The 24,323-nt window shown below is 41.2% G+C and overlaps 1 protein-coding gene across 3 annotated transcripts in view; it reads right to left on the bottom strand.

Annotated features, from left to right (window-relative positions):
* DTNBP1 (dystrobrevin binding protein 1) overlaps positions 1-24,323 on the bottom strand; it is a 99,337-nt gene that overhangs the window by 26,384 nt on the left and 48,630 nt on the right. For all 3 annotated transcript variants that reach the window (XM_081518223.1, XM_081518226.1, XM_081518224.1), the window contains one exon: positions 23,477-23,499. In XM_081518223.1, the coding sequence (XP_081374349.1) occupies positions 23,477-23,499 (23 nt within the window). The remainder of the gene's footprint in view (positions 1-23,476; positions 23,500-24,323) is intronic.

Here is a 24,323-nt window from a genome sequence, read left to right as displayed (position 1 = left end):
CCCTTGCAGTATGAATGAAATCCAAACTCTTTTGAATTCTCTGTAAGATGTTCTGGGGTCTGGCTTCTGCGGTGGCTCCAGCCTCTGGCAATCTTCACACCTTCCAAGTTCTTTACTTCCTTGTAACCACTGAATACACGGTTCCTGCTGCTAGAAATTTCTTCCCCCTCCTTTATTCATATTGGTTTTCTCCTTCTCATTCTTCTGGCTCAGACAGTAGTCATCCTTTCCACCCGCCTCACCAGTCTAAATTGTGTCCCTGTGATAATGACGGTCACTGCTTGTAAACTGCTTCTCTCTTCCTGCTGGGCCACCCCCCATGAGGGCATCTCTCCCGTCTCTCATGTGTCTGTATGTGTGCGTGTGTATTGTGTATGTACACATATGTGCATACACCTATTATATGAATGTGTACATACTGATACATGTGAACCTACTGACAAGCAGAGTGCCAAGCACATAGTGGGCAATCAACAAGTGAACCCGAGTATTTACTTCTTGTTAAGGTTTACAGAATAAAACGACCACTAACCTAGGCTTCCAAGTACCTTTCCCAACAGGCTTGAGACAACTTACAGATTCCCTTCTGTTCCAAATACATTTGTACATCCTGTCTTACTATTTTTCTATCTCTTCCTACTAGACTATTGGCTCCTTGAAAGGAAGAATCTTTTCAACTTCAACTTCCCCATGCTTAGCAAAGAAACAGGAACAAGTCTTTGTTGAATCAGCGAACACTGATTATAGCAGAAATTTATCTTTTAAAAACCTTATTTTTATTTGGATAACCTTCATAGATATCAATATGCAAATGATCAATTTGGTTTTACTTTGATGCTTTAAATAGACAGTTAATCAGAAACAGAAAGCCAAAGAGCTATATTGTCTCCAAAGAGCCTGATTTCACTTTCCATAAGATATATTTGAACACAAAGGTAATTTAAATTCAAATAATTATTTTTTAATTAAAAAATCTAAAAGTAAAACTCATGGGCTATACTCTTTCCATGCATGCATGCTAAATCACTTCAGTTGTGTCCAACTCTGTGTGACCCTATGGACTGTAGCCCGCCAAAGGCTCCTCTGTCCATGGGATTCTCCAGGCAAGAATACTGGAGTGGATTGCCATGCCCTACTCCAGGGGATCTTCCCGACCCAGGGATCAAACTTGCATCTCTTATGTCTAATCTGCATTGGCAGGCAGGTTCTTTACCACTAGCACCACCTGGGAGGCCCAAAAGTGAAAGTGTTAGTGGCTCTTTGTGACTCCATGGACTGTAGCTGGCCAGGCTCCTCTGTCCATGGAATTCTCTAGGCAAGAATTCTGGTGTGGGTAAGCCATTCCCTTCTCCAGGGGATCTTCCTGACCCAGAGATGGAACCCGGGTCTCCTGCATTGCATACTTTCATCAAATCATATTTTGGTATTGTGACCTACTCTGACTTAGAGATTGACTAAATCAATTCCTGATTTACTAACAATAATCTTGTGGGGATAAAAACTGAAACTTGAAGTTGATGCAGAAGCCAAAGGAAGAACACACCTCACAGCCTGCCAAGAGACACTCCCATGAAAATGAACTTCCTATTTTCAAATAAAGGCATACTGAAACGACTATTTAAATCACTTTTCTGCAAAAACCAGCTCTATTCAAAAATGCATTGTGATGTACAGAATGCTTTCTTTGGCTGTCTCACATTTTTATTTGATGTACTGAATAGAGTATTAATAACCAAAATATCCTTTTCTCTTCATTAAAAAATCAGTTCTACGTATTTGCAGCAATAGAGCTAATAACAAAATTTTTAAGGTGGAAAGAGTTGTTACTCCTTTCCTGCTACACAAGGACACACAGGTGTTTAGCTATATTTCACAGGGTAGCACATGCAGCAACTTGAAATACCAAATGGGGGACACTACTGGAATTTTTGTGTGATATTTATGGCCAACTTTTGAAAAATTATTATAAAAACAGCAGAAAGAGTTCTGCTCATTAGCCTAATCTCATTGCCCAAGAGAACAAAAGGAGGATGAAGCAGAGGAACCTGCAAATGTGTTATTTCATCAGCTGTGTAAGGACAATGAACTCACTACCGTAACAATGCCCTATTTTTGCACCTTCCCACTGCTTCCTCTCTGGGCAAGCAACAAAAACTCCACCCTCTAAACCAGGGTGCTCACTGGCAGATAAAAAGTTTACAAATTCTTTCCCCTTCCAACAGATCCCTGAGACATGCCGATTCTGTTTGCAGAGTAAACACTCTATAAAGTGATTACTCTGTTCTTTGTCGGAGTACTTTACATAAGCCAACTATGCTCACAGACTTTTGTAAATTTCCACTTAAAGAGGGTTAAAGTTTCTGATAAAATAATAACATTTTAATGTGAACTAAGACAGTTTGTGAACTGAATATGAGACAATATGCAAATAAAGAATAATTCAAAAGCATACTCTTAGTAAACTAGAAATTAGTAAACTAGATATTACAGAGATATATATATACATACAGAGATGTATGACTTAACTATTCTATTAATAAGTGAAACTTCTATTTCACTTATTAATCTAAAAAAACTAACATTATAACATCTTTCTATCTTAATGGTACTAAGGAGTTATAATTACTTTAGGTATGATAATGGTGTTGTGGTTAAGTCTTATTTTTCAGAGGTGTACACTGAGATACTAATGGAGGAATTTGTACCACATGAGGGAATTTGTTTTCAAAGGACGGGCTGTGCGTTGACACTGAAGCAGGGTGGTGGGGACGTGGACTTTCACCGCACTCTATTCTGTACATGTTTGATAACTTCCGTAACAAAAAGGGGGTGGGGGAAGCATAATAATTCTTTTAACTGTCTACTTGATCAAAGGAAGGATTTCAGCTAGTCACAGTTCAAATTTATTCAAAGAACTGTCAATCTAAATTAAGAGACTGATAAGGTCTGTTACCTGTCACATTAAACCTCACTGTGATCTCTTTAAAGACTGGAACCCACTGATCCACGAGGAAGGTCCCTCCTCTTGCTCCCTCCACTGTCTCTCTCCTGGTTTCCCTGCAAGTACTGCTCCTGGGGTTTCAGTAGCCACGTGGGATCTTTTTCAAGATCAGTGTGTACTCACAAGACAGGTGCCCAGAATTCCACAAGTTTAGTTCCACGTGAGTGCAAGGAAGTCTGACGACCTTCCTCTGGGCGCCCTTCCCTGTCTGCCAGGTGCCCCCAGAAGCCTGCACCAGCCCACGCTGACCCCTCAGTTCACTCCTGGCCCTGCAGCCGCTCACTGTCTCCCAACTACGCTGTGAACTTCCTGATGGGAGCAGACAAGAAGTCCTATTCATCTTTACATCCTGCACTTGGACTCAACAGGAGCAGAATAAATGAGGGATGAGAAAATAAATCTATAAATCTCAAAAGTTAGTAGCTTGTTCTAGAACTCAAAATATTTTGTTAGTTTTCATACTGTAATTTCAAGACATTTTTCTAAAACTATTTTAATACTCTAATCTTACTAACACACATTTGTTAAACTATTTCTGAAACCAAAGTTTGAGTCCTGAAGATATACTTATGATAAAAATAGCCAACTCATATTTGTATGTGAACAATTACCTTAATTTACAGAGCTTCACCACTGTTTTCATTTAGAGAGACAGCCCATGGCTAATCAAAAATGGAGAGCTAGGAGTCTCATCAATAAGAATTATGATTAGTATGAACTCATAATTAGAAAGAGCTTAACATTTATTCTAAATTTATTATATGGCTGGTACTATTATTATTTCACTTATTCTCATAAAAGCCCTATGAGATAGGTACTGCTATTATTCCCATTTTACAGGTAAGCTAGCAGACTCAGAGGTTGTCACTTAGCCAAGGATATGCAGCTGTAAGTGATAAAAGGATGCAAACCCAGCCCATGTGCTGAACTGCTGACAACCCCACCCGTATTTATGACATACAGAAACTCAGCTCTGTAACCCAAAGAGGTTTGGATTTGATTCTTCCCTTTTTCTGTATCACTGAGCCTTTCAAGTACAACACAGAACAAATAATGGAAAACAGGTCACTTATTCTATCTGCCTCATCTCTGCAGTAACAGCAGCTAATTCTTATGTAAACGCCAGGCACCGCTGAAAGCCCTATACATGTACCAACTCAGTTAGTCCTTACAGCAATTCAAGGATGTAGGTCCTGTTCTCATCTTCATCTTTCAAAGAGGAAACGGAGGCTCAGAGAGGTTACATAACATGCCCAGGGAGCACTCCAGATTCCGTGCTCTTAATCACCAGCTCAAATGCCTAAGAGGTACACATAACCTGGGTTAAACTAGAATGTGTGCTTTAAGAATTAAGCTTTGTATATCCTCTCTGGAGCAAAGTTACCATTTTTTGTTTGTTTTTAACCTAGACTATTTTTTCCCAGGTATATTTTATAGTCTAGTTTCAATACCCAAAGTTTCCATCCTGCTACCATATAGGAAATGTCTGATACATGGTACAGAATAAGAGAAAACTAAAGCAAAGGTTTTTATAAATTCAAGAATTTGGTTGATCAAATCAATAACATGTCTGAGCAAGCCAATGCTAATGAGCTTTTAATATAAGTCATCATAAAGAGTCAACTTTGGAGGAAATAATATTCACTATCTTGTAATAACCTATAATGGAAGAGAATGTAAAAAAAGAATATATATTTATGTAGAATTGTGGTGTTGGAGAAGACCCTTGAGAGTCCCATGGACTGCAAGTAGATCAAACTAGTCAATCCTAACGGAAATCAACCCTGAATATTCATTGGAAGGACTGAGACAAAAGCTCTAACACTTTGGTCACCTGAGGCAAAGAGCCCACTCGTTGGAAAAGACCCTGACGCTGGGAAAGACCGGAGGCAAAAGAAGGGGGCGACAGAGGATGAGATGGTTAGACAGCAACACCAAGTCAACGGACATGGATCGGAGCAAACTCCAGGAGACAGTGGAGGACAGAGGATCCTGATGGGGTACAATCCACGAGGTCGCAAAGAGTCGGACACGACTTGGGGACAATATGTAGATTTGCATAAGTGAATTACTTTGCTGTATACTTGAAACTAATATAACACTGTAAGTCAACTATATTTCAATAAAAAGTCCAAAATCCAACCAAATAAATAAATAAATATTGAAATTAAAAGAGGGCATGAGATTTGAAGAGTCACTTTATCGAAGATGACATCCTAATGGCAAATAAGCACGTTAAAAGATGCTGTATATTATTAGTAATAAGGAAGTGCAAATTAAAACTGCCCCCCAAAACCCTGCCATATTACACACTCACTAAAATGGCTAAAATTTAAAAAGTAGATGAAAACAGAAATCACAAAAACACTCGTCAAAAAAGAGTCAACTTTGCAAAATTCTTAAAAGTGAAAAACAGAATGGTCACTCCATAAACATTTTCTTCTCCTCTACGCAGTTAATACAAGTTCTCAGCATTATTTTAAAGCATAAAAGAGAGTGTCACTATTGCTAAAAATGTCTTCAACAGAAAGACAACAAACCCACGTGGTTAAGCACTTCAAAGAGAGCTTGTCTCTGGAGAAGCCCGCCGTTCTCCAGAATCTGAGCACACACACCATGGCAGAACCCACGGTGACCGCCTCATCACAAAAACAGAAAGTTAGAGAAGACAGCGATGTTGCATAAATGGATGACTGTCCTCCTCCCTGCCTCCCACGAACACTGACCGAGGGCCTGCTGGGTGCCAGGCAGTGTGTCAGCTGCGGGGGTGCAGCACTGGTGGGCTCTTCCTTGGTGAGCACCACATCCCAGGTGCGCAAAGAGCAGACGGCAAGAACAACAAGCAGAGTGTTCACTAAGGGAAGCAGCAGCACCTCAAGCCCTGAGGGGGCTGTGGGGGGAACCCAGGCCCCCGGAGACAGAGGACATTAAGTCAGGGAGGGGAGGCAGCAGTCCAGGCCCCAAGACCCAAGGGAAGATGTAGATACAACACTTGTACAATGTGGGGTGTCTCGTACTGTGGATCTCACTCTGCTCGGAGCGTAGTGCTTTCACCAAAAGTTATTAGACATGAATCCACTGTCGTGCTCTCCAACGTATCCATGCTCAGTCGTGTCTGACTTTTTGCAAACCCCTGGACTGCAGCCCACCAGGCTGCTCTGCCCATAGGACTCTCCAGGCAAGAATACTGGAGTGGGTTGCCAATGCCCTCGTCAGGGGATCTTCCCAACCCAGGGATCGAATCTGTGTCTCCTGTACTAGGGGGGTTCTTTACCCCTGCACCACCAGGGAAGCCCAGTCACGCTCTCCAATGAGCACGGAAATAAGCATCCTTTGGCACAGAGAGCATGGCCCTCAGCAAGCATTCCTCCCAAATGCTCAAAGGATGTGTGCCAGGAAGCAGGAGGAGAGCAGCCACTCTAAGGAGTTACTTGCAGTTACTTGGACATGAAAACATGCAAGTGTGTTTATGAGTCAGCGGTGAGACCTTCTAATATTTCTCTCCTAATCCAAGCGGCATGTCACCAGGTTTTCCGGTATCATTCAGTGCAGCCCAGAAAGAGGAGGGGCTTCTGATCTCAGTCGAGCGCTCTCCACCAAGGGGCTCTAAGTACTCATTTTTCTGAACACATCATTTAAAGCTGGTTTATTCCACAAACACAGTTTTCTGCTATGTGTTTTCCCCTAATACAAAGCACAAAATCTTGTCAACCTAACTCAACCGTCTTACTCCAGAAAATAGTAATATCTTCACCCTTTACTCTGCTGCTGCTGCTGCTGCTGCTAAGTCGCTTCAGTCGTGTCTGACTCTGTGCGACCCCACAGACGGCAGCCCACCAGGCTCCTCTGTCCGTGGCTTCTCCAGGCAAGAACACTGGAGTGGGTTGCCATGTCCTTCTCCAGTGCATGAAAGGGAAAAGTGAAAGTGAAGTCACTCAGTCATGTCCAACTCTTAGCGACCCCATGGACTGCAGCCCACCAGGCTCCTCCGTCCATGGGATTTTCCAGGCAAGAGTACTGGAGTGGGGTGCCATTGCCTTCTCCGACCCTTTACTCTATACCAACCAAATTAGCAACTTAAAGGCATAGCTCCTTCTGACTTTCATGGACTCTACCACTTCTTTGGGCTTTTCCAGTGTTAAATTTGTAAAAAAAAAAAAAAAAAAAAAGAGAAGAGAAAAGAAAAGGGGGCAGACACTGTAATATAAACTTTCTTACCCCAGTTCTGAGAATATGCACTTGTTCTTTAGATAGAATACAGAATCCTCTCACGGTAATTAATGATGCTGCACAGGGCAATGTGAGAAAAGACTGAATACAAGAGGAACAAAAAAAGTGAAAAAGAAACCCAAAGAGTCTGCCCACCCTTACAAAGCGGCCACCACTCTCCAAAGTCACGCATGCGGACAAGAGACCACAGAAGAGCCCCTCCTGGATTCCACGCTGCCGTTTTCCAGCTGGGACTGACATTTTCATGTTTGTCTCACAAAAGTGCAAATGGTGGAGCTTGCACAAGTAGCAGTGAAGAAATGCTCCCGCTACGGGGACCCCGGGCAGGAAGGAGGGGAATGCTCGGCCATCAAGGTTTGCCTCGGCAAAACTGCTTTCGGTGTGACATCCTTTCTTTTTGAAGTATTGTGTGTGTGTTTTTTTTAAACAGATCAGTGAGAAAAACACTTTTCAAAAAACTGTCTGGTTCAAGATAAACCAGCAAGTAATACATCCTCAAAGTTTTCAGTACAAAAAAAAAAAAATGTGATGAGGCCGGACAGGCAAGCATGGGCTTTTGGGAAGAATTTTATCTACTCTGTTAGAGCTTGCACTTAATCCTAAAGCTCAGTTTTCCAAAAGCCTGCATGCAGAATAACTTGTGGTGGCAGAAGAAGTCTTTTAATAGTTATGTATTTACTTGTGCAATCAGTTTCTATTTGCGTCAAGTGATACCGGTTTTGCATTTATAATAAGAAGAGTATTTTACTAAAAACTTTCTTTCTTTATTTCCTGGCTGTGCCACATGGCTTCTGGGATCTTAGTTTCTCGATCAGAGATCAAACCCGGGGCCCCGGCAGTAAAAGCACTGAGTCCTAACCCCTGGACTGCCAGGGAATTCCCTAAGAAATGTATTTTAAAATATCTCTTTAAAATGAGTTGACTTAAGAGAAAGTCAGAAGCAGTACAGCCGATATGTGGATGTGACAAAGTCTGTGACTGTGACACTCTCGTGACTAAAGCTAGAAGTGGTGCTGGAAGAATCAGGAGCCACTTCCAGGTCTCAGGATGTGACTGATCGGAATTCTATCTGAGTATCTGAATTTTCAGATAGCTAGCTAGATGGCTCCGCAGTGTTTGGAAGACAGAGTTAAAAGGAATCCAAGCCACAGGCAACAGGACAGGATGCTGCCCTGGGACCACCCATCCAATGAACACTCGCCGAGCCCTGGGTCAGCCCCTGTCTAGGCGCACGGGGCGCAGCAGAGAAGAGCCAGGTGAGTGTATGACAGGTTTCCACGGAAGAGCAAGAAAAGAAGGCTTGTCGCAAAAGAAAGCCAGGTAAAGGGAGAGAGAGAACAATGCACAACTGAAAACACGGATACCTTTGAGAAGGTAGCGGAAAGGAAGGAGCCAGGCCGCTGTCTGGAGGAGGAGCAGAGCAGGCGGAGGGCTCAGGAGAAGCCCCAGGCACGGGGGACATGCTGGGCCCCTGGGAGGAAGAGCTGGTGGCCGGCGGGGCTGGACGGAGGAGCTGGGAGGTGAGGTCGGGGGTGGGGGCAAACGGCGGGCTGACGCAGCCGAGCGAGCAGAGAGAAGGGCGCTGTTCTCAGCGTGACGAGAAGCCGCAGGGCATCTGGGGGCAAGAAGGCAATGCTGGGTGTGGAGGGAGGGAGACGGGAGTGGCAGGGACTGGGCGAGGATGCCACCGGGGCTTCTACACACAGGACTGAGGCAGCCTGGGCCACATGGTGCTGGGAGAGACAGGACGATCCGGTCAGATCTGGGATCCAGTCTGGGCTGATTGGATTTACTGAAGAATTGGATGTGAGGGGTGAGAGCAAGAGAGGGACCGAGCGGAACCTTATTTTCGGTTGTGTGTTTGCTGCGGTCAGAGCCCCAGGAAGAATGGATGCTGGTGTCGCTGGGATGACGGAGCAGCCAGGAGGGTGGGAAGATGGGTGTGCAGAGCAGGCTTTGCCGGGCTGGGTTGAGGGTTCCTCTAGGCACAGCTGTAGAGATTTGAGCTGGTAGTTGGATACTCCAGTCTAGAATTTAGGGGAGAGGAAGGTCAGGGGCCATTTCATCAGGGAGTCATGAGCATCAGATGGTATTTAAACCCTTGGGACTGATGAGACCACAGAACGGTGAGTGGAGAGGCCCAAGGATGCAGCCCAGAGATTCCTGCCCACCTGGGATGGGTGGAGAAGGAAAGACAATGAGGCAAAGGAGGCTGAGAAAAAGAGTGACGCACGGGGAACATCAGAGGAAGTGCTGGACCGTTACAGCAGCCAAGACACAGAAGCAACCTAAATGTCCATCGACAGAAGAGTAGCTAAAGAAGATGTGCTGCATGTACACAATGGAGTATTACTCAGCCATTCAAAAGAATGAAATCATGCCGTTTGCAGCAACATGGATGGACCTAGAGAGTGTCATGCTGAGTGAAGTGAAGTCAGACAGAGAAGAGGAAACATTGTATGATATCCCTTATATGTGGAATCTAAAAAGAAATGATACAAATGAACTTACAAAACAGAAAGAGACTCACAGACTTAGAAAATAAACTTATGGTTGCCTGGGTGAAGGGATAGTTAGGGACTTTGGGAACGTCATGTACGTACTGCTATATTTAAAATGGATAACCAACAAGGACCTCTTTATTTGTATAGCACACCCTGAACTCCTGGAATGTGAAGTCAAGTGGGCGTTAGAAAGCATCACTACGAACAAAGCTAGTGGAGGTGATGGAATTCCAGTTGAGCTATTTCAAATCCTCAAAGGTGATGCTCTGAAAGTGCTGCACTCGATATGCCAGCAAATTTGGAAAACTCAGCAGTGGCCACAGGACTGGAAGAGGTCAGTGTTCGTTCCAATCCCAAAGAAAGGCAATGCCAAAGAATGCTCAAACTACCGCACAATTGCACTCATCTCACATGCTAGTAAAGTAATGCTCAAAATTCTCCAAGCCAGGCTTCAACAATACGTGAACCGTGAACTTCCAGATGTTCAAGCTGGTTTTAGAAAAGGCAGAGGAACCAGAGATCAAATTGCCAATATCCGCTGGATCATCGAAAAAGCAAGAGAGTTCCAGAAAAACATCTATTTCTGCTTTATTGACTATGCCAAAGCCTTTGACTGTGTGGATCACAATAAACTGTGGAAAATTCTGAAAGAGATGGGAATACCAGACCATCTGACCTGTCTCTTGAGAAACCTGTATGCAGGTCAGGAAGCAACAGTTAGAACTGGACATGGAACACCAGACTGGTTCCAAATAGGAAAAGGAGTACGTCAAGGCTGTATATTGTCACCCTGCTTATTTAACTTATATGCAGAGTACATCATGAGAAATGCTGGGCTGGAAGAAACACAAGCTGGAATCAAGATTGCCAGGAGAAATATCAATAACCTCAGATATGCAGATGACACCACCCGTATGGCAGAAAGTGAAGAAGAACTAAAGAGCCTCTTGATGAAGGTGAAAGAGGAGAGTGAAAAAGTTGGCTTAAAGCTCAACGTTCAGAAAACTAAGATCATGGCATCTGGTCCCATCACTTCATGGGAAATAGATGGGGAAACAGTGGAAACAGTGTCAGACTTTATTTTTTTGGGCTCCAGAATCACTGCTGATGATGACTGCAGCCATGAAATTAAAAGACGCTTACTCCTTGGAAGGAAGGTTATGGCCAACCTAGATAGCATATTTAAAAGCAGAGACATTACTTTGCCAACAAAAGTCCGTCTAGTCAAAGCTATGGTTTTTCCAGTGGTCATGTATGGTTGTGAGAGTTGGACGGTGAAGAAAGCTGAGCGCCAAAGAATTGATGCTTTTGAACTGTGGTGTTGGAGAAGACTCTTGAGAGTCCCTTGGACTGCAAGGAGATCCAATCAATCCATCCTAAAGGAGATCAATCCTGGGTGTTCATTGGAAGGTCTGATGTTGAAACTGAAACTCCAATACTTTGGCCACCTCATGCGAAGGGTCGACTCATTGGAAAAGACCCTAATGCTGGGTAGGATTGGGGGCGGGAGGAGAAGAGGACGACAGAGGATGAGATGGTTGGATGGCATCACCGACTCGATGGACATGGGTTTGGGTAGACTCCGGGAGTTGGTGATGGACAGAGAGGCCTGGCGTGCTGCAATTCATGGGGTCGCAAAGAGTCGGATACGACTGAGCGACTGAACTGAACTGAACTGAACTCTGCTCAATGTTATGTGCCAGCCTGGATGAGAGAGGGGTTTGGGAGAGAATGGATACACGTATATTTATGGCCGAGTCCCTTTGTTGTTCACCTGAAGCTACCGCGTATTGGAGTATTTGCTATACTCCAATACCAAATAAGAAGTTTACAGCTCAGAGTAAGTGCTGGAATGATTCAGCAGATGATGTAGGAACAGAGAGGGAGAAAGTGCCAGAGAAAGGTCCACTGGCTCAGTGGTAAAGAATCCGCCTGCCACCGCAGGAGACACGGGTTTGGTCCCTGGTCTGGGAAGATTCCACATGCCACAGAGCAACTAAGCTCATGCACCACAACTACTGAGCCTGGGAGCCGCACTACTGAAGCCTGCGTGCCCTGGAGCCTGTGCTCAAGCAACAAGAAAAGCCACAGCGATGAGATGCCTGCTCACTGCAACCAGAAAGTAGCCCCTGCTTGCCGCAATGAGAAAGAAATCCGTGCAGCAATGAAGACCCAACACAACCAAAAATCAATAAATAAAATTTTAAAAATGTAGCCAACAAAATTTGGCAATAAGAGATTGAGGACTGCAAAGGATGATTTCATAGTACTAGAAAAATTAATTACTTCTACGGCAAAAAACTGACGCTTACTTTACGCTATGCATCAATATAAGCTCCAGATTTGTTAGAGTAAAATCAGCAAATGATAATTAAGCTAGAACAAAAACCAGAACAGATTACAAGTTAACATTTATTTCTTTGGATTGGGAGAGAACTTCTTAGGCATAAGAACAATGGAGGATGTAATTTTTAAACACCTGTCTGAGTACATAAAAATATGTGTAAGAAAAAAGCAAACAAAATTAAAAGGCAAATAACCAAGCTGAGATTTTAAATATCTGTAATACATATGACAACAATTTGATATCCTTAGTATGTAACATCCTCACTCAAGATCATTAAGTACACTAAAATCCCACCTGAAAGTGGCCAGAAGCATGGACAGAACACTTCACCAGCATCTATTTCTGTTTATAGCATGGGCACACCTCTACAGGGAAAGCCAGGTGACTACGTGCTCTCCTGTAGGGCTCAGCCAGCCACTTGATTGGCCCTGGAAATCCATAAAAATCATTAGTTATGGACCAGTCTTCTGAGAAAGTGCTAACTCTATCACCTGCCCAAACAGTTTAAACAGCAGAGCTACAAGACCCTATAGGTTATTTTCCAGCACGAACCTTCAAAAAACTAAGAGAAAATCATGAGGCTTCATATGAATTCAATAGATAAACTCTCTTTTTGAGCCTGACAGGTAAAATCTTCACTGAACTCTTCTTTCGTGGTGCTGGAGTTTAGTTTCACTGGAATCTAGTTTTTCTGAAAGGTATAATTTTTGCTGTCAAGTTTATACAGTGTTCCAGCAAAAAGGTAATGAAACAGAACAGCTGTATTTATTCATGATACCAAACACACATGATATACAACGGAAAGTTGTCCTGATACATTTCTAAAAAGACTCTATTGCTATAATTATTGTTTACAGAAGAGTGCTATATATTCATTATAAGAAAGCGCAGAAAGGTAACATTTAAGCACCACAACCCTGATCAAGGCTCTACTTTTGTGTAGTTTAATATTTACCCAAGCTGTCAGAATTACAATCCTCTTCAATATAAAACTTCATCTAGGTCATCCCACAGTGTAACATCTTATGACAGTTATTAGAAAAAAGAATCCACTAGGTCTTAAAAATAAACTGACTTAGAGACAAAATCAACAGGCGGCATATGAATATTTCTGTACCCTAGGACATAGATACTAACTTTACTTAAATACTAAGCTACATAATATAAACCATCTTTTTAATACACTAACACATATTGACATGTGAAAAAAAGGAAGCAGATTAAAAAAAAAATCTAGCCAATATTCACCAAGAAGTCAAGATTTTCAGCGAGTAATTTCTTAAAGAATAAAAATAAATAAATTTAATGCCCGATTATATCTACATTCAAATATTTACTCACAACCACCATGTTAAGACAGTGTAACTGAGGGAAGAGGAGAAAGCATCATTTATCATACATTACTGATAAATAATAAAAAGTAAGCCCTAAGGTTCTCACTCTATTCTTACCAGTTTATTCCTGAACACTTAACAAATAATGACCAAGAATGCGGTAACACCCCGGTTAGAGTTTCCTGAATGCTCCAGTGTTAGAATGAATTCCTGAGCTACGATTTTGCTTTGATTAATGTGTCTACCCTGAGGTTAAAGAGTCTGCCACACTTTATGCAAGATAGACTTAAGAAAGGGAGAAGGAAGTTACCTTTTAATTCAAGTTCAACTTTTAACATGTAATTTCAGAAACAGAAAAATCACAATAGAGTAAGGAAAAGCTCCGACGACGTGTATTTCTTTCATTTTTTCCCTTTAGAAACAAGTGGGATCCATCTGACAGGGCAGGACATATAACGTGTCACAACATGTGCCACCTTAAAGGCATAACATGCAGTTTTAAAAAATGCAATAATTATTAAACATTATTCCTCAGTAATCTCCATGGGTAGAATAACAAATTACTCAACTGAAAAAAAAAAAGCCACCAGTTAATTTTTAAGGAATAAGTCTTCTGGTAAATTCCACAAGTTTAATATCCTTACACATGCTATTTATTAAAATAAAATATCACAAAACCATTACCAACACATGACAGGAAACACCAAAGTTCTGTATAATTAGGAAAATAACGTAGAGGTTTTAATCTGTATGAAGCATTATTACCTTTTCAAAACCCATTTGGAAAATCAGCCATTTTAGTTAAACCCAACACAGCAGCATGGAAGGAACTTGAACTTCACATCGTTATTGGCTGAGGCTCACATGTTTAACTACAGTAACTACTTCTTGGAAAATGAACATGCCAGCAGCAAGAGATGTTGAGTTAGTTTTACGGAGCGTACATCAGAAATGGACTCATTACTGTAATGACTGGCGTTGTTCCCCTGGCATTTTATATTTATCTTTCAATTACAAAGGTGCTGCCTCATAAAGACGCCTGGTGAATTTCATCCGATGGGGATAAGACACAAAATTATAAGAGCAAAGTCCCAGATTGCCAAGAAACATTTTTCACTTGTTTTAGGTATTAATTTATAGTGACTATCACTTCTTTGTAATATAAAGAAACAAATAATGCTTTCATTAACATGTTACTGGTTAGAGGTTCAAATCAAGTTGAAATTTTATTTCTGCTTTTTAGTGATGGATCACCTGCATACCATGCAAACACTGCAATGTACCCAAGCATGGAGGTAAAAATTTTAAAGAAAAGCAGTGAAGGAAAAAAACATAAAGTAAAGTTCCACCTACAGGGATTCCTCTGACTATTTTCGGTGAGTCCTGGAGATGACATGGATGTGGGCACTGAGCAGGTAGAACTGAGCAGAAGCTCAGGCTGGTCAAGTGAAACCTCCAGTTTACCAGGCAGCTCCCCTGCTGTGCATCTTCTGGGAGTAGAACAAAGGAAGTGAGGCTGGAGCCAGAAGCAGGTTTTTCCAAAGAAATTCTATTAAGCCTGTTAGTTTTCTGCTGATGACTTCGGCAGACATGTATCGGAATCTACTGCCTCTATAAAAGCCAAATGCAAGCTCTGAGGGCTCTGGTGTGCAAAGATGTATGCACAGATCTGGGGCCATACCAAGTGCTGCTCAAAAGGTAGGGGAGAGGCTGAAAACACACTAAACCCGTCCGAATCCATCACAGAGGCACAAAGATGCCTTAGTAACAACATACCAAAGGAGAGAAGAAACCTAGCGATCTGCAAGCAGGAAGATAAAGATGAAGAAAACAGCTTGCTTCCCAACACAAAGGTATCTTCAAATTCCCCCCAATTCACTTTCAGCATAGCTTTAGCCTAAAGGTTCCTTCAAATTCAGCCACACTAACTGGTAGCTTGGAATGTGCTATGTATTTTTAATAAGTATCTTAAATCCTCACAGTTCCAATAGTTACAGGTACTTGTGGACAGTCCTTTCCTGTTTTGAAGTCGTGTGCTCTGAACCCACTCGCTGTGGTCCTCTCTGCATCACAGCTTCACTGTCAGCCACTCTCAGTGCCCTCAGCCCCTCCCTGTCTGCAGGCTCTTTTCTTCCCCCCCCCTTTTCATACAAAGGCACTCAAGTTTCTCAGAAATCAATAAACACTCCTCCCCTCCAGCCTCTCCTCTCTTCTTTCCTCCTCTAAGCCTGTGATTTCGAAAGCCCCACTCTACCCCCCCCCATTCACTCAAATGTTTAGTCAGTACCAACGTGCCAGGCACCCGGGTCACACGGGGAAGGCGACAGAACCTCCCACTGGCCCCCTGTCCTCCGCCAGCTGGCCTCCCCTCCCAGCCCACACAGGAACCCCCCTGCTGCTGAAATCGCTCTCAGGACCGTCCCCAGGGAACTTTAGTTGACAAACCACATGCCCCTTCTCAGAGCACCTTCCCTTCTGTCCTCTCCACAGCAACATGGCACTACTTGGCACTCCCTGAGACGCACACCAAGACATGCATCCCCGCCTCTGCAGCTGACTGTACTCAGCCCCCGTCAAAAGGAGCCAGCTCTCTTCCTATGCCCGTCGGGTGAATTCTAGTGCTTCCTAGACTTCTACCCCCGTCACTATGCCCGTCGGGTGAATTCTAGTGCTTCCTAGACTTCCACCCCGTCACTATGCCCGTCGGGTGAATTCTAGTGCTTCCTAGACTTCTACCCCCGTCACTATGCCCGTCGGGTGAATTCTAGTGCTTCCTAGACTTCCACCCCGTCACCTTCGTTTTCCTCTGCCGAGTCTCAGTGAGCAACTGCACCCAAACCCAAGGCTCCCCACCCCCAACCAGGTCAGCCTGCCCCCAATTCCAGCTCATGTCTCTCTCCTGACGTCCAGCAACCCACCGGACACTTCTATCTGTAATGACATCTCAGATTTAATATGCTCAAGACCGAATTCACTCAGCAAGAAGAAAATATTTATGAGTAAATTTAACAAAAGAAGTGTGAGACTTTGCCCATTGAAAATAACAGAACACAGCTCAGGAAAATCAAAGCTACAAACACATGAAGATGCATCCATGTTCATGGATTGGAAGACACAATTATGAAGATAGTAATTCTCCCCAAACTGAACTAGAAATTCAAAACAATCCCTATCAAAATCCCAGCAGGCTTTTTTTTTCTGTGTAGAAACAGACAAAATGATTCTAAAATTTATACAGAAATGCAAAGGACCTAAAATAGCGAAATGATTTTGTAAAAGAACAAAGTTGGAAGATTTATACTTTCCAATTTCAAAACTTATTACAAAAACTACAATAATCCAGGCAGTGTGGTACTGACAATAAGGAACAAAACTGAGAGTCCAGAAATATACTCCTGTTTACATTTATGGCCACTGGTGTCCTGCGACATGCCAAAGCAGTTCAATGAGGGGAAAAAAATCTTTTCAAAAAATAGTTCAGAGACAATTGGATATATGCGAAAAACAAAAGCAAAAAACCTTAGACTTTTACATCACACAGACACAAAAACTGACTCAAAACAGATCATAGATCTAGACACATGAGTCAACGATATCAAGTGTTGACAAGGGTGAGGAGAGACCACACCCGCTAGACAGCTGGTGGGAATGTAACCAGTACCACTGCTGCAGAGAACAGATTGGCAGTTTCTTAAAAAGTTAAGTATAACCTTATCATAGGGCTTCCCTGGTGGGTCAGACAGTAAAGAATCTGCTTTCAATACAAGAGACCTGGGTTCTATCCCTGGATCGGGAAGATCCCCTGGAGAAAGGAATGGCAACCCACTCCAGTATTCTTGACTGGAAAATCCCCATGGACAGAGGAGCCGGACGGGCTACAGACCGTGGGATCACAAAGAATCTGACACGACTGAGCAACTAATAAACACAACACAACCATATCATATGATCCAGAAATTCCAGTCTTAGTTATATACCCAAGAAAAATGAAAAGATACGTCTACACACATACTTGCATATGAAAGTCTATAGCAGCATTATTCACAACAGCTTCAAGCTGGAGACCATCCAAATGTCCATAAACCAGTGAATGGATAAACGAATTGCAATAAATTCATACAATGGGACATTAATTCAGCAATAAAAAAGAACCGTCTACTGATATATGCTACAACATGGATGAACTCCAAAAATTTAACATGAGTGAAAGAATCCAGAAGTAAAAATACAACACATCGCATGACTGCATTTCTATGAACAGTCCAGAAAAGGAAAGTCTATGGAGACAAACTGATTAATGACTGCCTGGAGCTGGGAACACAAAAGGGTGCTGGATGCAGAGAGGCAGAAAGGGATGGTTACGGGTGATGAAAATGTTCTAAAACTGTATTCTGATGATGGTTGCACAATTCTATACATTTACTAAAAACCACTGAATCGTACACTTAAAAATGAGTGAAATTTGTGATATGAAAGTCAAATCTCAATAAAACTTTTTAAAAAGCATTTCTCTATCAGATATCAAAAAGTTCTGCACTTTTGTGGGATTACTGGGAACTTGCTTGCACTAACAAACTGATTAAGTATTATCATTAATCAACTGATAATGTACCTCCTCCTCCCAAAACCAACAGTATCCACTATGGTTCCCTCCCAAATCTGCTCTTCTGCCTATATTACGTTTCCTGGTAAACGAAAAATCCACCCACATTTATGTTTCCTGGTAAAAGAAAAATCCACCCACATGTCCTTGCCAGAATTCCAGTCATCCTAGACTCCTCACAAGAGTCATGAAATTCTTTTTGTTCTGTCTACTTAGATTCTTGAATCTGGGCCTTTCTCTCCATTCTACCACTGCCTTCATTCAAGTATATTTAGTAGTTTCTCAACTAACCCTTCTTGCTCTAGACCTGCTCTTTTCCAATCTGTCTTCAATATGATCCCAGAAAACCTGCTCTATAATGCAGACTGCCTCCTGTTACCCTAAATTAAACTTTCTGGTTCTCCCATCCCTACCTCGTCTCTCTCAGCTACAACAGTGACTGCTGAGCAGTTCTGCCATGAACAAAAGCATTTAACATGCACCCCCAAATATGTATATTTATATAACATATACATCAATACCTGTCCTAGTTTATTATAGAATATGCACAAAAATTGAATTATAAAAGGATGACATAAAAAAGGAAGCAAATAGAAGTTCCAGTTTTCTTCTCCACCACTACTGACATTACTCTGCATACTCACGGGCCTCTTTGGAGACCACTAGTCCAAAGGAAAAAGCCAAAGCTCTTCTGTGTGACATACAAGCTGTGTGGCATGTGTGCCCTGCCCACGTCTCAACTTCACCCCTCACTACTGTACCCACACACCAGATGCTTCAGCACTAACTAATTGTAGTCTCCTCATTGAACAAGACGTTAAATTTTAACTTGTGTTCTTGAAATAAGATAAATGTCCCTGCATCTTTGCAGTTTTTCCTTCCTCTTCCTGGTATTACCCTTTTCCGCCAGGTCAGCATTCAAGTGCCCCTCTCTAAAAAACCAACTACTCCCACCACAGTGAGCTTATTTCTATTTTAATATTTTTGTCATCATATTAAAATTATATATTTGCCTTTCTATCCTAGAAGCTTTGCCATGGTGCTTTAGCCCTTTGAGGACAGAGGACAGTGTTATTACTCAACCTGGGTCTCCATTGCCTAAATATTGCCAAACAGCAGCAGAAGAGCTTTGCCTTACGTGTTACACTAACTCTTGAATTGGCCCAACACATTCTACCCAAGTTCTCCATCTATCTGTCACATCTAAATTCATGACCTGCTGCAGCTACTGAGCCACTGGTATGGATAATTCATATCTGAGTCACCCAAATAAGTGTGACTCCTAATGGCCTCAGAATTCCCCAATTTAGACGACATTGTCATTTTATGCCTTCTTTTTCACTCAAGTTTAGCCGTGATCTTCACTGGGAACTGCTCTATCTCAATGATGTCAAACTGAAATTCTTTCTTTGACCACGAGAAGCGAGGTCAACCACACACTCAACCACCCAAGTGTTTTCCATCTTTAAGAGGAACACCATCCCCAGGACCTCGTATCTTGCTTATTTTACTGGTCTCTTCAGGCCTCTCCTTTCTGGCCTGAATTTATGGCCAATCATTTTAATCATGAACTTATTAGCACCCAAGATTACCATGCTCTGCTGACCCATCGTATATGCTCTTTAATTTCCAGCTTTGTGTTAACCAAAGCATTATTTGTTTTGGTTTATATTTCTACTTCTGAGCCTTGCTTGCAAGTTCAGACAATCTTTCCTTCCACAGGTTCTTTTCCCCCTACGACCTGCCATCCTTTCCTTCTCTAAAGTCTCAGAAAAAGAGATATCCCCGGATCCTCTCCAAGGATAACCTATCTTGGTATTTTTTCTCCGTCTTCTCTAGACATTAATCAACTCCTTAAACATCTTCAACTTTACCTTCTTCCCTGACCTTGAACCCTGATTCTATCTCAAGTGACCTTTTCATTTCTTTCCTAAATGTCTCACATGGTTCTGATTTGCAATCTGGAGTCTCCCTTTACAAACAGCTCTGCCAGGTCACCACTTATCTATTCACTGTCAAATCCAATGGGGTTTCCCCGTTCTTCTCAGCGTTTCTGTGTTACCTCTAGCACTGATGACCCCTTCTCCTTTAAGCCTTCTCCTCTCTGGACTTCCCTGTCACAGAGCTGTCTTGGACTTCCTCCAGTTTTGATGAGCGCCCTGGCCCTGTATCCTTCATTGGCTCTGCTTCCCAGAACAAAGCCTTAAGTGCGGTCACATTCCCTCAGCTGGTCTTAGCCGCCTCTCCCCACATTCTCTGGTGACCCACTCACTGTGACAGTGATGACCGCTAAATCCTGGCGTGTTTTCACACTGTCAGTCAGTCTCATTTCTGACATGGTTGGGTAGTGCTATAGTAAAGAGGAGATTACAGTAGATGCCCTCTTATATAACATAACTGGATCCCACGCTGCTCATTTAATTTTTAATAAAGCAGTTAACATAGGAATCATTAAAAAACACATATACAAGGGCTTCCCTGGTGGGCCAGGGGACATCGGTTTGGTCCCTGGTCTGGGAAAATCCCACAGGCTGTGGGGCAACTGCTGAGCCCGAGCATCCTAGAGCCCGAGCTCTGCAACAAGAGAAACCACCGTGATGAGAAGCCTGCACACCACGACTGGACAGTAGCCTCCACTTGCTGCAACTAGAGAAAGCCTGGGCACAGCGATGACAACCCAGAGCAGCCAAGATAAAGGCTTTTTAAAAAAACACATATACAGACACTTTAAAACATAACCATACTCTTTTCCTGAGTTCTTTGAGTATAGGTCCACTGGTTGAAAAAATCCTCATATAAGCCACCTATTCTGCACTGGATAAAATTTCCAGCCTATTTTTAAAAGCATAACAGGAATTTAAGGTGTGAGAAACAATTTGTGTATAGACTCTTTCAGAATTTTTATTATTTTCCCCCAAGCCTTTTCTAATTTCTAATTAAACATTTTACAGTAATTTTTTAAAAAGCTATTTACCTATATTAGGTCTTCCAAAGCAGTCAACTTAATTTTCTTAAAAACAGTTCTCCTTAAAACTGAGGTTTCATCATTTTATCTGGTATTTAATTAAACTGCATATTAAATGTTGATATTTAATTAAACTGCAAACTGCATATTAAATCCTGGAGACGGTGTGGAGAAAAGATCCCCACTGTTAGTGGGAATGTAAATTGGTACAACCACTATGGAAAATAGTATGGAGGTTCCTTAAAAAAATAAAATAAAACTACCATATGATCCAGCAATCCCATTCCTGGGCATATATTTGGAGAAAACTAATCTAAAAAGATACATGCACCCCAATTTATTTACTCTACATGTAGTTACAATAATGGGGTTCCTTCTCACTGAAAATAAAAAAATTAAGACTTTTAAGATCTTACTCTTTTTATATTGTATAATATTCAAGTGACTACCACTAAAGAGTTTAAAGAAATGCAATATTTGGGAGAAAAGAGAAAACCTTCCTGTTGCCAATATTAAAAAAAAAAAAAAATGAACTGTTTCAATAATACTGTAGAGGTTTGCTAGATATTTCTCAAGTGCAAGATTAAGATGAACTCATTAACCTCAATGGAGTACAGAAGGAAGAATCCAGAATTCAGTGGATCACACTGATCTATGTTACTAACCTTGAGGGTTACTAATTTTGCCCTGAAAAGTTAGTTCTTCCCCAACTTAGCAAAAAGCTTCTAAATATAACTACAACTTGAATAAAACAATTGGAGGAAGTAATACTTTTTGTTTTCCTGAAATGTATAAAGGAAAAACAAAGGCAAAAGCAATGTTCAAAAAATAACAAATTATTATATCTTTGAATGAATTCTCTTCTCCAGCAATGTCTTGGAAGAACAGTTTTATTTTTTTATTACAAGCTACACATGCTTTTGAAGTATTAGCAAAACACTCAAGAGGAAATAATTCTTAATGAATATTAGTTCTTTAAAAAACTAGATATGGTACAATAATCCATTTAGGGTTTGTTCTAATTGAGAGCTTTAACTGGCCTATGGGTGGGTTGGATGTGCTGTTAAATGGTGTGCATAATTAGGGATATATGTAAAACAAGATATTTCCGCATAAATTGAATTATTCTATCAGGTAACACATAACACTATCTATCCTCTTGCAAACTGCTGGTCTCATCTTTGATTTCTCGAATACTGTCACACAAAAAGAAAAAAAAAAAAGCCTCAGTACTGAGATGCGAGCAAAGTTGACATTTTGCATAATCTGGGTCTCTGCCTTGTCTTTTAATATTAACTTGATTTTTTTTTTCTTCCCCCAACACAGTATAAGAAGATGCTAGTAGACTAAAAGAAAGGAGGAGAGGGAAAATAACACTTTATGGGGATTTCAAATCTTATTTTAAACCAGTGATGAAAAATAATGTACATGAGTTGTGGTTCACAAACTGATTAAGAATAATGATAACCATGATAATACATCAGATCATGATCATTTAACATGGCCCTCAACAAACTGACGAACTAAATCATTCACTATAACTGTAGCCAAACAGAAACCCAGCCAAATCAAGTCAGTTTAATAATAGATGTAGCAGGAATAAGCCTTTATATCTTTTATCTCAAGTATTAGTTGTTTTTTCTAAAACATCCAAACAGATCACACAGATAAACAATCCAACTGTAAATAATGTTCTGGAAAATCTTTAACCAGTAACTCAAAAAGTCAGTACTAGTTTATAAATGAAACATAATAAACAATAACTCAGTCTTCTCAGTTACTGAAATTCTCTGACTACTCAACCTCTAAAGCATAATTGAAAAGTGGCAAGCTGGAAGGGCTTTGAGCTTCTGAAAGTCTGTGGTTTTCCCTATTTTTCATGAGTGTTTCCAAGAGTCAGCACGGCCAAGAATTATTTCTCATGCTCACTTGCAAAAGTTTCCTAAAATTAAAAAGCAATGCTAGGACTTTTAGTATCTCAGAATACAGCTCAGCAAAGCTTACGATTTTACAGATAAGCCTGAAAAAGGTAAAGAGACTTATCCAAAGTTACAAGATGGTGGCTGAGCAGGACCAGCACTGAAAACCTCACAGGAGGTTCAGGCGACTCTGGGTTGCCTGCAGGGCCACCTCTCTTTATCACCATCACCTCTCCATGCAGCCCGGACTCTACACAACAGAAACCAGAATCTTCTCCAAGTACGATTCTCAACAACTTCTAAGTCAGCATTATGTCACCCGAACATACTATTTACGATGCCATTAGCAGAAACTCTCACTTGGCACATGCATTACAACTGAAAAATAATATCAAAACCACCATGATTAAATAAACTGACAAAAACGGTATTAAGCAAACTTGCATTTTCTGATGTAAACTGTCTGATTTAAAGAAAAAGGAATGCATTCTTTCATTATCATCATCAAGAGAAAACATCTGACATCAATTAACTCTCATCTACTTTAAAGTGAACAATTAAACACAAAATTACCTTTGAAGGTTTCAAGTTCCTTCCTGTAGGAAAAACAAAAACATACATTTATTAATCTAGTCCCAATGGAAACTGCTCTTAGTTTATAATAAAATATTAAGTACTTTAATTGCTGAGAGTGGTATTTCTGGATGCTCACATAGAGTCCATTACTCTTTGAAATTACCAATACAGTTAGCCTAAAGCTACTATTCTCAGTTTTTCTGCTATTACTCTACTAATGGTTCAAAAAAGTTCTATCACAATTTAAACTATTAAAACACTGAAACACTTAAACAAAACAAAAAACACAGAGCATTTTAACGCCAGCCATGAACCATCTAAAAACCAGTTTATAAAAACAACTTACTTTTCCCTTCATGGATAAACAATAATAGATTTTTAAAAAATCTTTAATTAAAAATCATTCAAAAGAGGAGCAGTTATTTCCCTTTCTAAATGAAAGGGGAAATCATATATCAAAGGGTTGAAGTCCACAGACCATCCTGTCACAAAAGGGCCAAGCCTCCGGGAAACCCTCTGGTGTTTCTTGTCAGTTAGGAATGCTGAAACACAAAGTCTCCTGGGGAAACGTACAGCCAGGGAAGATAGATGAACAGTCATAAAACATTTTTGACAAAGAAGTCAAAAGCAAGTTTTTTTCAGGTTTTCCTTAATAATTTTATGGTTATATTTTTCTATCAGTACTAATTAAAAGTAATTTTAAGGAGGCAAATTTATTTGTAAAGGCTTATCCCACTTAAAATATGAGATGTTTGTCTTTTAGTTGCATGAGGGGTTTGACTAAAAATCTAGAGCTATTGTGGATTCTCAAATCAGAATTCCTCATTGCTAATTACAATACCTC

This window comes from Giraffa tippelskirchi, chromosome 8 (assembly GCF_054371585.1).
Source record: "Giraffa tippelskirchi isolate mGirTip1 chromosome 8, T2T-mGirTip1v1.2.pri, whole genome shotgun sequence".
Taxonomy (NCBI): Eukaryota; Metazoa; Chordata; class Mammalia; order Artiodactyla; family Giraffidae; genus Giraffa; species Giraffa tippelskirchi.
This window is presented reverse-complemented; position numbering and strand designations above follow the sequence as displayed.